A 12,284-nucleotide genomic window follows, 5' to 3' on the forward strand; every position below is an offset into this window, starting at 1 on the left:
CCAGCCCCCATCCAGCACCTCCGGCCCAGGCCCAGCACCTCCGGTCCCCGGCCTGACCCCCGGGCCCCCGGCCGAGCACCCCCGGCCCGGACCCAGCACCGCCGGTCCCCGGCCCGGCCCCCAGACCTCCGGCTGAGCACCCCCGGCCAGGGCCCAGCACCCCCCGGCCCGCTCGGCACCCCTAGCACCGCCGGCGCTCGGTGCCCCAGGCCTCGCCGGCCCCTGGTGCTCGGCACCCCCGGTGGCCCTTGGCACCGCCGGCCCCCGGCCCTTGGCCCAGCCCCGCCAGTCCCGATTTTCCCGGACATGTCCAGCTTTTTGGGATTTCCCCCCGGACGGGGATTTGGAGCCCAAAAAGCCGGACATGTCCGGGAAAATCCGGACGTATGGTAACCCTAATAAAAGGTTAGAAGTGTTCTCCTTCCCTTTGCCACACACAAGTTCAGGAATCTTTTTCTTCTTGCTACAAGTTGCTACAAGATGGATTGTCTGGGTTAGCTTTGCTCTCCATTGAAAGACAATTGGCTACTGAAGTAGATTATAATAAAGTAATAACTTTGCTAGAATGAAGCTTAGACGAATGAGGCTATTGTAGTGCTTCATAGATTCACATTGTTTTGATCTTGTCTTTGAAATATAAAATAAGTAAATAACACATGTTTTTATTATGTTTTTTATATACAATACTGTAAACTTTTTTATATTTTAAATGCAAAATAACACACGTACTTAAACAATATCATTCTTGTGTTTTTATTTTAAGTACAAAATAAATATGTATAACAAATTTTAAAAGTGTGTAACTAGTAATTTGATACAGCGGCAGGTGGCGCTTTTTTTGTGTTTGCTTCCCCTGATGTTAGAACCTGGCTACGCCACTGCCCCATGTGACCCATTCTTGTTCTTTACAACTGCACATAACCCCGGGGATCCACTGGAAGGACTCTGCTCTGGGTGGGGGTGGGGAAGAATTAGCCAGTGACCTACCAGGTCCTTTCCCATTCTAAGTTCTTTGATTCTGGGACCTAGGGAAATCTCCATCCTAAGAACAGGGTCTCCCAGGCTGGGTGCTGTCGGGACTTAAGTGACCATCTCCATTGCCTCTGCACTGGTGGTCTCTCCATCTTCTCTGGAATCTGTCTTCTCTTCAAAAACCCTCTGGAGTGCGACCTTGATGGAGCCACAGAATCGCCGCTTCCCATAGCTCCCGACTAGAAAGTAAATAAATGGGTTGATGCTGCTGCTTGCAGAGGCCAGCATGTGAAATATCTCACTGGAATCGAATATGTGATGATAAAAGAGGAAGATCTGGACACTCTGAGGGACAGTAAAGAGGAGGAAGAGGAGGACGGTGAGCAGGATAACAGCATAGAGCTTTTCTGGCTGACGTCGCTGTGAGCTATGTCGGACCTTGATGAACAGGGTCAAACTGGACAGAACCATGATGGGAGTGAATATCAGGACATTCAGAAAACACATGGGTAGGAAGGATATGATACAGTTTTCACCTGGAAGAACAATACAAAAAACACCCACTGGACAGGAGAACAGCATGGAGAGAGCCCAGAGCAGGGCACAGACAATGGCAGACAAGTGTTTTGGCCGGTGGCATCGGTGCCAGATGGGGTAGAGGACAGAGAGACACCTCTCAGTGCTGATGGCCGTCAGGAGGTACAGGCTGGTGCTGTACGTCAACAGAGACAGCATGTTAAATAGCAAGAATACGTAAATAAAAACATCATTCACACAAAATGGATATTCCACCACACAAACTATGAGATAAGCAGTCGAGCAGAGCAGGAAGAAAGTGTCAGAGACGGCCAGGTTGAGGATGTAGACGGTGAAGGGGTTCCTCTTAATGTGGAAGCTGAGGAACCAGAGCACGATCCCGTTCCCCACCAGCCCGAACAGGCAGATGAGCCAAGCAATGCTGTAGATGGTCCCTGGTGGTGCATCAAACAGTCGGCATCCAGTCTTATTATATTCCGCTCCAAACGATGTTAGGGGAAGAGACACTGTGCTCAGCTCGGCCATCATGAAACCTCTGCTGCAGGATGATGGTCTCTCCCTCTCCCCCTCTCTCACACACACCTGTTAGCAGAGAGCAGACAGAGAGGGATCAATGACTCGGACATCCCCAGCGCTGTGTTTCACTGATTGTTCCAGTCCCTCCCCAGCCCCTTGGGGCCGGGTAGAGCCAGATCCCAATGAGTGGGAGTGAGAAATATTCAGAGAGATAATGGCCATGGGGGATGCTAGGGACAGGGAGAGACCTGGAGAAAGGCTGATGGGTGGGGGGCATCCTGGACTGACAGCAAGTGACAGAGACAGAATTAAACACGGGGGCTGAGCTGGACAGACAGACAAGGACAGAGAAACAGAAATTGGACAGGATGTTGCCCATGTAGAGACAAGGAATAGCACTGGGGATGGGGTGGGGCCGGGGGAAGTGGATAGTGGGAGAGAGAGAGAGAACAAACGTCTAATTAATGGTGGCAAAGAGCTTTGAATCCATCCAGCAGTTCCTTACCTTCTTTCCTCCCTGGGGCCTGAACTGAGTGTTTACAGGAGCCGGGCTGGGTCGGATCCACTTCAGAATCTCAGTGTCTCACGGTCACTAACTGCAATTCTCCAGATTGGATCTTCTTGGGAAAGTTTTCCAAGAAATACTGTTATCCAGACGTGGAGAATGTCCCTGCCAGTCCCTGTGGAGTATCTGACACCCAGCACCTCCCAAGTGTAGGCAGAGAAATGTCTTGCCCACCCTGCATGGTGGGACACAGAGATCACAGCGTCAGGAGGTCTCATGAGCACTGGGTGGTTTGATAAGATCAGGTAGCGACAGGGCTCTGCACATTGCTCCTGCTTTCCTAAACGTAAAGGAAATGACTTGCCTAAGATTAAATTGCATGAGTTAGATGTTGTAGAAAGCTGTGTTTATGGTGTAAGCAGAGTCAGGATAAGCTCTACCCTGACATCTGGTGGTGAATTATGGCAAGGGTGGAAAAGAACTTCAGGGGCTGATCTTGTTTACATAGGCACACCCACCCACCTAGCCTGGAACAACAACAACTGAAAGTGATTACTTTGGCTGGTGTGGGATCCCCAGTTTCTCTGTTATTGGGGCAGGAAGAATATAGTGTTGTTACCCTGGTTCTGTGAATCAAGGCCAGTTGTATGACAGAGGGACTCACTAGTAATTAAGTAGCACTTGCTAGACAAGGGGCATGGGTTACAAAACCCAGTGAAGTGAGAGTGGTGGGGGACAAGTATGTGTACTTGATGGTATGGGCCCCTTTTGAGAGCCTGGAATGGCAATTGCACTACCTCCTCTCTCCACTGTTGAATAGCAGAGCTAAGTTTGCTTCCATTAGCTAGAAGTTGCTGAACTGAATTTGCTTTGGGCCAGTGGTGCACTAGCATTGGGGCTCCCCTACTACAAGCTGAAATCACTAAAAGAGCTAAAATTCCTGAGCGAAGATCACTGAATGCTGTGTTAACCAGTGGGGTTATATATTGCTAAGCAACTGGCAAAGCTGAGCACTTTGTGGGACGGTTGGAGCGGCCCATGGAACAGCGAGTGAGTGGAGCGGAGCTGAGCCATTTGCGGGGCAGCTGGAGCGGTTCATGGGACGGCTGGTGGAGTGGAGCGGCTGGCAGAGCTGAGCAGTTTGTGGGACGGTTGGAGCAGCCCACGGAATGGGGAGCAGAGCGGAGCAGTTGCGGGGATGGCTGGAAGAGCTGGGCGGCGTGGCTGGTAGAGCGGAGCCATTCGTGGTGAAGGCTGCAGCAGAACTCCATGGAGAGGTGGGGCAGTCGGCCTCGGACCACGTAAGGTGCCCCTTAGCATCCTGTGTGCCCCCCCCTTTTTCCGCCCAGGCTGGGGCAGGGTAAAACTCTGCCGATAAACTTTTGAACTCTGGGGCGGCACTGACCAGGGTCAGAGACTTTGAGGTTGTTGGACTTTGGGGTGAATGGACTTAAGAACCTGAGGGGAAAAGGACACTGCCAAACTTACTTGGAGGTGGGTTTGTGTTATGAATCCTGTTTGTGGTGTTTCCCCAACATAATGCCGCATTGTTTCCGTCCTTTATTAAAAGGCTTTTGCTACACTCAGACTCCGTGCTTGCGAGAGGGGAAGTATTGCCTCCTAGAGGCGCCCGGGGGGGTGGTATGTAATTGTCCCAGGTCACTGGGTGGGGGCTTGAGCCAGTTTTGCATTGCGTTATTGAAACGGAACCCCTAGATACTGAACCCGGTCCTTGTTGCTGCCAACTCAGAGGGGCAGAAGGGTTACAATGGTGAAGAGAAATATGGGATGGGGGGAGGGTCAAAAATTTCCAATCGATATTCTTTGTTATTGAGAAATTAGGTTTTTGTATCAATCAATATTTTTGCAAAACAGTCCAAATTCCTTGCATTTTTTTTATTGTTAGAGAACTAAACACCACAGATGGAAATATTTTAAGCATAAAGAACAATATTTTTATCCTCTGTGGTTCTGTGGTGCCTCATGGGAGCTGTAGTTTGTTACCTCATGCTCCCATTCTCTATGGGCCAGGCTATCCTGCTGAACTAAATCTCCCACTATGTACTGAGTCCATGTGACTACCGAAATGAACTGCCTCCTCTCACCAAGAGGGAAGACTGTGGTGCATCATGGGAGATGTAGTCCAACCTGGGAGCCCAATCTATAGAGGAAAATGGGAATTAGTGGCACTTGAACTACATCGCCGAAGAGCAACGATGGTGACATTTCAGAATTGAAATATTTAGGTTTTTAATTTTTCACTCAAAACTTGAATCTTTCAATGGAAAAATGTATTATTTGTCCAATCATCCAGGGAAAAAAAATCTTTCTTCTTTAACAGCTCTACTCTGGGATTCTATTGTATTATCTCAGAACTGGGCAAGAGCTGTGAATCTGGAGACAGACAGAGCACCCTCAGTGCTGGACAAGAAAGCTGGAGTTTTAAAAAAATTGAAGGCCAAATTGCAAATCAACCATTACCAACAGTTTTTCACTGCATTTCAGATCAAGAAGCTCTCTGTAGTAAAAGGCTGAAGTTGAATCATGTGATGGATGTGATTGTTAGAACTGAACATTTTATTTGAGCTTCAGGTCTCAGTCACCAGCTTTTGGAAGAATGGGACATTCATCATGGACTGCTGTATCACACTGAAGTCATTGGCTAAGCCAGTACGCTGGGTTGAAGTAATTTTTTGAATTGCATGGTGAGATCCAATTTTTTCATGGACCGGGAAGTGAAAGGTGTCACTGAATTCGAGGACAATGAGCGGCTTCAAGACATTGTTTTCATGCGGATATTACACAGCACCTGAACTCACTCAACACCAGAATGCAGGGGCCCAACCAAGTAAGGACAGAATTCTACACTACCATTCACGCCTTTGAAATTAAGCTTCAGCAGCATAATGTGGCACTTTTTTTTTCCTGCCTTGAAATCACTACCTGACACTGTTGGGACTCAATGGGATGAGGCCACAGAAAGGTAGATGGGCAAAATTGCTGAACTGAGACAAGAATGATTCTCTGATTCAGGAACCATGACTTATTACATTTTCCACCAGGGTTTGCTTCACAGGGTCTTCGAATGTGGTATTCTTTTAGCACAGCTACGTGATGCTGACAAATCAAGCACATGGGCTTTCAAAGAATCATAGAATATCAGGGTTAAACGGGACCTCAGGAGGTCATCTAGTCCATCCCCCTGCTCAAAGCAGGACCAATCCCCAACTAAATCATCCCAGCCAGGACTTGGTAAAGCCTGACCTTAGAAATCTCTAAGGAAGGCGATTCCACCACCTCCCTAGGTAACCCATTCCAGTGCTTCACCACCCCAGTTTCCTCAGCCCACATTTCCATTCATGGCCACAAAGAAATACAATTTCTCTTGAAATGCACAACACTCTTGATCTACCTTTCTCTTCTTGGCTAAATAAAGAAATGAGGAAAAGTAAAGGTAGTTCTTTTCTTTTTATTTAAAGAGTGTAAACCGGGAGTTTGCCGGTTTAACATTGGCAAGAGGCATCCACCCTTTGACTTATCCGAAGCTTTCTTTTCTTTGATTGGCACTTGGGGTATCTACTCTCCAGCCAGCAGGAAACACTCTTCAATGCCATTTCTGGTCACGTACCCAGCTTCCACTAGACTTATAACTCTTCAGCCTTCTATGGCGAGATAACTGGCTCTGTGAATGAGGGGAAAGCAGTGGACGTGTTATTCCTTGACTTTAGCAAAGCTTTTGATACAGTCCTCCACAGTATTTTTCCATCAAGTTAAAGAAGTATGGGCTGGATGAACGGACTGTAAGGTGGATAGAAAGCTGCCTAGATCATCGGCTCAACGGGCAGTGATCAATGGCTGCATGTCTAGTTGGCAGCCAGTTTCAAGCGGAGTGCCCCAAGGGTCGGTCCTGGGGCCAGTTTTGTTCAATATCTTCATTAATGATCTGGAGGATGGCGTGGACTGCATTCTCTGCAAGTTTGCAGATGACACTAAACTGGGAGGAGTGGTAGATACGCTGGTGGGTAGGGATAGGATACAGAGGGACCTAGACAAATTAGAGGATTGGGCCAAAAGAAATCTGATGAGGTTCAACAAGAACAAGTGCAGAGTCCTGCTTTTAGGATGGAAAAATCAAATGCACTGCTACAGACTAGGGACCAAATGGCTAGGCAGCAGTTCTACAGAAAAGGACCTAGGGGTTACAGTGGACGAGAAGCTGGATTTGAGTTAACAGTGTGCTCTTGTTGCCAAGAAGGCTAATGGCATTTTGGGCTGTATAAGTAGGGGCATTGCCAGCAGATCGAGGGACGTAATCATTCCCCTCTATTCGACATTGGTGAGGCCTCACCTGGAGAACTGTGTCCAGTTTTGGGCCCCACACTACAAGAAGGATGTGGAAAAATTGGAAAGAGTCCAGCGAAGGACAACAAAAATTATTAGGGGGCTGGAGCACATGACTTATGAGTTGAGGCTGGGGGAACTAGGATTGTTTAGTCTGCAGAAGAGAAGAATGAGGGGGGGATTTGATCGCTGCTTTCAACTACCTGAAAGGGGGTTCCAAAGAGGATGGAGCTAGACTGTTCTCAGTGGTAGCTGTTGACAGAACAAGGAGTAATGGTCTCAAGTTGCAGTGAGGAAGGTTTAGGTTGGATATTAGGAAAAACTTTTTCACTAGGAAGGTGGTGAAGCACTGGAATGGGTTACCTAGAGAGGTAGTGGAATCTCCTTCTTTAGAGGTTTTTAAGGTCAGGCTTGACAAAGCCCTGGCTGGGATGATTTAGTTGGGGATTGGCCCTGCTTTGAGCAGGGGGTTGGACTAGATGACCTCCTGAGGTCCCTTCCAACCCTGATATTCTATGATTCTAAGTGGTTCTACACCTGTTTGTGAGGTTTTGCTGGATTGTTGTGCAGCAGTCCTGGTTGATCTTAAAGTACAAACTAATGCTACTCACCAGGATTTGAACCCACCCTCAGGTAGACATGAAGGTCCAATGACAAGTTGACCACCATCATACTCATAAAGAAATGAATGGCATGTCTACGTGGCCCAGGAGTTTGGACTACAGCAGTGATTTGTGTTTGTCAAGGCTGCTTCCCCACTCTGAACTTTAAGGTACAAATGTGGGGGCCTGCATGAAAACTTCTAAGCTTAACTACCAGCTTAGATCTGGTCCGCTGCCACCACTCTCTATGCTAATTCCCTTCCCTGGGTAGCCTTGAGAGACCTTCACCAATTCCCTGGTGGATCAAGATCCAACCCCCTTGGATCTTAAAACAAGGAAAAATCAATCAGGTTCTTAAAAAGAAGGCTTTTAATTAAAGAAAAAGGTAAAAATCCTCTCTGTAAAATCAGGATGGAAAATAACTTTACAGGGTAATCAAACTTAAAGAGCTCAGAGGACCCCCTCTAGCCTTAGGTTCAAAGTACAGCAAACAGAGATAAACATTCTAGTAAAAGGTACATTTACAAGTTGAGAAAACAAAGATAAACTCACACGCCTTGCCTGGCTGTTTACTTACAAGTTTGAAATATGAGAGACTTGTTCAGAAAGATTTGGAGAACCTGGATTGATGTCTGGTCCCTCTCAGTCCCCAGAGCAAACAACTTCCCAAACAAAGAGCACAAACAAAAGCCTTCCTCCCCTCCCACCCCCACCCCAAGATTTGAAAGTATCTTGTCCCCTTATTGGTCCTTTGGGTCAGGTGTCAGCCAGGTTACCTGAGCTTCTTAACCCTTTACAGGTAAAAGGATTTTGGAGTCTCTGGCCAGGAGGGATTTTATAATACTGTACACAGGAGAGCTGTTACCCTTCCCATTATAGTTATGACAGTGTTGCACCCTAACTCCCCCTGGGGGACCCTGCTCAGGTGCACTAAATGTTTATTAGTGTGCATTTGAAATAGCAGCGGCACAGGAGCCAGCAAACAGAGCTGTAAACAGCGAGATTGAGTGGGACTTCTGTTGGAGGAGAAGGTATTTGTAGCTATTTGTATTTGTATGTGTGGACAGAGGCTGGTAGAGGCAATGTGCTGGGAGAGAAGCTGAGCCCTGGTCAGAGAAGCCCCGCCCCCTAACCAGGGGTCCAAGAAAGGTAGCCAGCCAGTCAGGCAGTGGCATAGACAGCTGCAGTGGCACAGGAGCCAGTTAACAGGGGAGTTTGAGTGGGACTTTACAGGGAGTTTTCTTGGGAAGACTAAGAGAGGCAGGCAGAGGAACAGACAGGCTACTGAAGGGAGTGTGCAGTGTTCTAGCAGTGTCTTGGTGCTTGTTGGGGGTTCATGTTTGGGTTGGTTTGTGTTTCCCAGATTTACAGGAGTTAGGTGGGATGCCTATGACAGCAGGGCCGGCTCCAGGCACCAGCCTGGCAAGCAGGTGCTTGGGGCAGCCGCTCCAGAGAGGGTCGGCACGTCCAGGTATTCAGCGGCAATTCGGCAGACGGTCCCTCCCGCCGAATTGCCGCTGCAGATCGCGATCGCAGCTTTTTTTTTTTTTTTTTTTTGGCTGCTTGGGGCAGCCAAAACCCTGGAGCCGGCCCTGTATGACAGATACAGAGACAGCAGTTGTAGTGACCCAAGCAGTGGAAGACACAATGAAGATGACTGGATGTGGAAGCTGCGGCATGTACATGATCCTGGAGGGGGTACCTGAAAAGAGTTTATCTGCATGAAGTGCCACCTGATGGAGCTGATGGAAGAAAAGATTCGAGGATTGGAAATGCAGGTGGAAACTCTGGTTGAGTTTAGAAGGGGGTTAGAGCAGATGATGGAGCAAAGACATGAGGAGGCCGAAGGGAAAAGCTCAGACTTGCAGATGGAAGCAGGACCAAAGAACTCTGAGGGGAGACTGCTGGGTGAGGAAAGTGAATGATGGAAGCATGTGACTAAGCAAACCAGGCAGAGGAAAAGACGGGCTAGTGAAGGAGCATTAGAGCTCAGGAACAGGTTTGCGTAGTTGGAAAATGAAGAAGGGGCACAGCAGGTGGTCGCTGAAGGTGAGAGGGCAAGGAAGAAGAGAAGAGCAGTTAGCCCTATAAGGAGAGGGGAATGGAGATGACACCAAATATGAGCCCCAGGAGGATACGGGATGGGTTGCAGAGGATTGCAAGGGTGAATAGGAATCGAGAGAACTTTCAGCCAGAGGGAACAGGGGACAGCCCGGAGAATTGCACCGTCACCAGGAAAAGGCAGCTCTATGTGATTGGGGACTCCTTACTGAGAAGAATAGACAGCCCTGTAACCAGAGCTGATCCAGAGAACAGAAGGGTGTGCTGTCTGCCGGGTGCTAAGATACTGAATGTGGACCTGAGGCTTAAGAGGATCCTAATGGGAGCGGGAAAGAATCTGCTGATTGTCCTTCATGTGGGAACGAATGATACGTCTAGATTCTCGCTGGAACGTATCAAGGGAGACTATGCCAGGCTGGGGAAGACGCTTAAGGAAATCAAGGCTCAGGTGATCTTCAGTGGGATTCTGCCGGTTCTTAGAGAAGGGCGACAAAGGTGTGACAAGATTCTGGCGATCAACAGATGACTCAGGCAGTGGTGCTATAAGGAGGGCTTTGGGATGTATGGCCACTGGGAAGCATTCATGGACAGAGGACTGTTCTCTCGGGATGGACTTCACCTGAGTAGGGAGGGAAATAGACTTCTAGAATGGAGGCTGGCACAACTGATTAGGAGAGCTTTAAACGAGGAAGTGGGAGGAGATGGTTGGGAGATGTCCAGGTAATCTCTATGCCGGATTTTAACATTGACAGGGAAGAAAACGAAGCAAGAAAGATACTGTCGTGGGTAGGAGAATGGATATACGGAGGAAGGGTACTATAGATACAATTCTAATAGGTGATACTGGTGGTAGAATGTCTGGGCCTAATTGGGTAAAGAATATGAATGAAGCCAAACAGCAAGAATTAAGATGTTTGAATACCAATGCGAGAAGCCTAGGTAACAAAATGGAGGAACTAGAGTTACCGGTGCAGGAAGTGAAACCAGATATTATAGGGATAACACAAACATGGTGGAACAGTAGTCATGTCTGGAGTACAGGTATTGAAGGATATGTGCTGTTTAAGAAAGACAGAAATAAAGGCAGAGGTGGTGGAGTAGCATTGTATATCAATGATGAGGTAGACTGTAAAGAAATAAGAAGGGATGGAATGGATAAGTCTGTCTAGGCAAAAATCACATTGGGGAAGAAAGCTACTAGAGCCTCCCCTGAGATAGTGCTTGGGGTGTGCTATAGACTGCTGGGATCTAATTTGGATATGGATAGAGACCTTTTTAATGTTTTTAATCAAGTAAATACTAATGGGAATTGTGTGATCATGGGAGACTTTAACTTCCCAGATATAGACTGGAAGACAAGTGTTAGTAATAATAATAGGGCTCAGATTTTCCTAGATGCGATAGCTGATGGATTCCTTCACCAAGTAGTTGCTGAACCAACAAGAGGGGCTGCCATTTTAGATTTGGTTTTGGTGAGTAGTAGAAATGGTTGTAGGGGACAACCTTGGTTTGAGTGATCATGAGCTAATTCGATTTAAACTAAATGGAAGGATAAACAAAAATAGATCTGTGACTAGGGTTTTTGATTTCAAAAGGGCTAACTTTAAAGAATTAAGGAAATTAGTTAGGCAAGTGGATTGGACTGAAGAACTTGGGGATCTAAAGGTGGAGGAAGCCTGGAATTACTTCAAGTCAAAGTTGTAGAAACTGTCAGAAACCTGCATCCCAAGAAAGGGGAAAAAATTCATAAGCAGGAGTTGAAGACCAAGCTGGATGAGCAAGCATCTCAGAGAGGTGATTAAGAAAAAGCAGAAAACCTACAAGGAGTGGAAGATGGGAGTGATCAGCAAGGAAAGCTACCTTATTGAGGTCAGAACATTTAGGGATAAAGTTAGAAAGGCCAAAAGCCATGTAGAGTTGGACCTTGCAAAGGGAATTAAAACCAATAGTAAAAGGTTCTATAGCCATATAAATAAGAAAACAAATAAAGAAGTGGGACTGCTAAACACTGAGGATGGAGTGGAGGTTAAGGATAATCTAGGCATGGCCCAATATCTAAACAAATACTTTGCCTCAGTCTTTTAATGAGGCTAATGAGGAGCGTAGGGATAATGGTAGGATCAGTTGCGGATTAATGATTTTGCTGCCCCAGGCCCTGAAACAATTGCTGCCCCGTCCACCCCTGGCCCCACCCCGACTCCACCCCTTTCCCGCCCCCATTCCCACCCCTTCCACAAACTCCTGCCCCCTCCCTGCCCCTATTGGATCCCCGCCCCAGCCCTTCCTCTTCCCCGAGTGTGCCACGTTCCCCCTCCTTCCCCCCTCCCTCCCTGCCCCACGAAACAGCTGTTTCGTGGCGCAAGCGCTGGGAGGGAGGGGAGAGAAACAGGACACAGCAGCGCACTTGCGGAGGAGGCGAGCTGGAGCAGGGGAGCTTCTCTGTGGGTGCTCAAATTTGCCACCCCTGCAAATTTGCTGCCCTAGGCCTTGTCGGCCTAGGTGATAATACGCCACTGGGTAGGATGACAAATAGGAATGAGGATATGGAGGTAGATATTACCACATCCGAGGTAGAAGCTAAACTCGAACAGCTTAATGGGACGAAATCATGGGGGCCCAGATAATCTTCATCCAAGAATATTAAAGGAACTGGCACATGAAATTGCAAGCCCATTAACAAGAATTTTTAATGAATCTGTAAACTCAAGGGTTGTACCGTATGACTGGAGAATTGCTAACATAGTTCCTAT

General features: G+C 47.7%; 1 protein-coding gene and 1 long non-coding RNA gene across 2 annotated transcripts; both read right to left on the reverse strand.

Annotated features, from left to right (window-relative positions):
- Window positions 1–734: 734 nt before the first annotated feature.
- LOC128837125 (mas-related G-protein coupled receptor member H-like) lies at window positions 735–2,741 on the reverse strand. Its single transcript, XM_054028026.1, has 2 exons — window positions 2,531–2,741; window positions 735–2,091 (listed from the first exon to the last, which is right to left on the reverse strand). Exon 2 carries the CDS (start codon window positions 2,035–2,037, stop codon window positions 1,081–1,083), a length of 957 nt encoding a protein of 318 aa, XP_053884001.1. The 5' UTR covers window positions 2,038–2,091; window positions 2,531–2,741; the 3' UTR covers window positions 735–1,080.
- A 3,243-nt stretch (window positions 2,742–5,984) lies between these two features.
- Window positions 5,985–8,133, reverse strand: LOC128835730 (uncharacterized). Its single transcript, XR_008444692.1, has 2 exons — window positions 8,051–8,133; window positions 5,985–6,212 (listed from the first exon to the last, which is right to left on the reverse strand). It is a non-coding gene; the product is annotated as an uncharacterized LOC128835730 (long non-coding RNA).
- Between the last annotated feature and the right edge of the window lie 4,151 nt (window positions 8,134–12,284).

This window comes from Malaclemys terrapin, chromosome 4 (genome assembly GCF_027887155.1).
Source record: "Malaclemys terrapin pileata isolate rMalTer1 chromosome 4, rMalTer1.hap1, whole genome shotgun sequence".
In the NCBI taxonomy this organism is placed as follows: domain Eukaryota; kingdom Metazoa; phylum Chordata; order Testudines; family Emydidae; genus Malaclemys; species Malaclemys terrapin.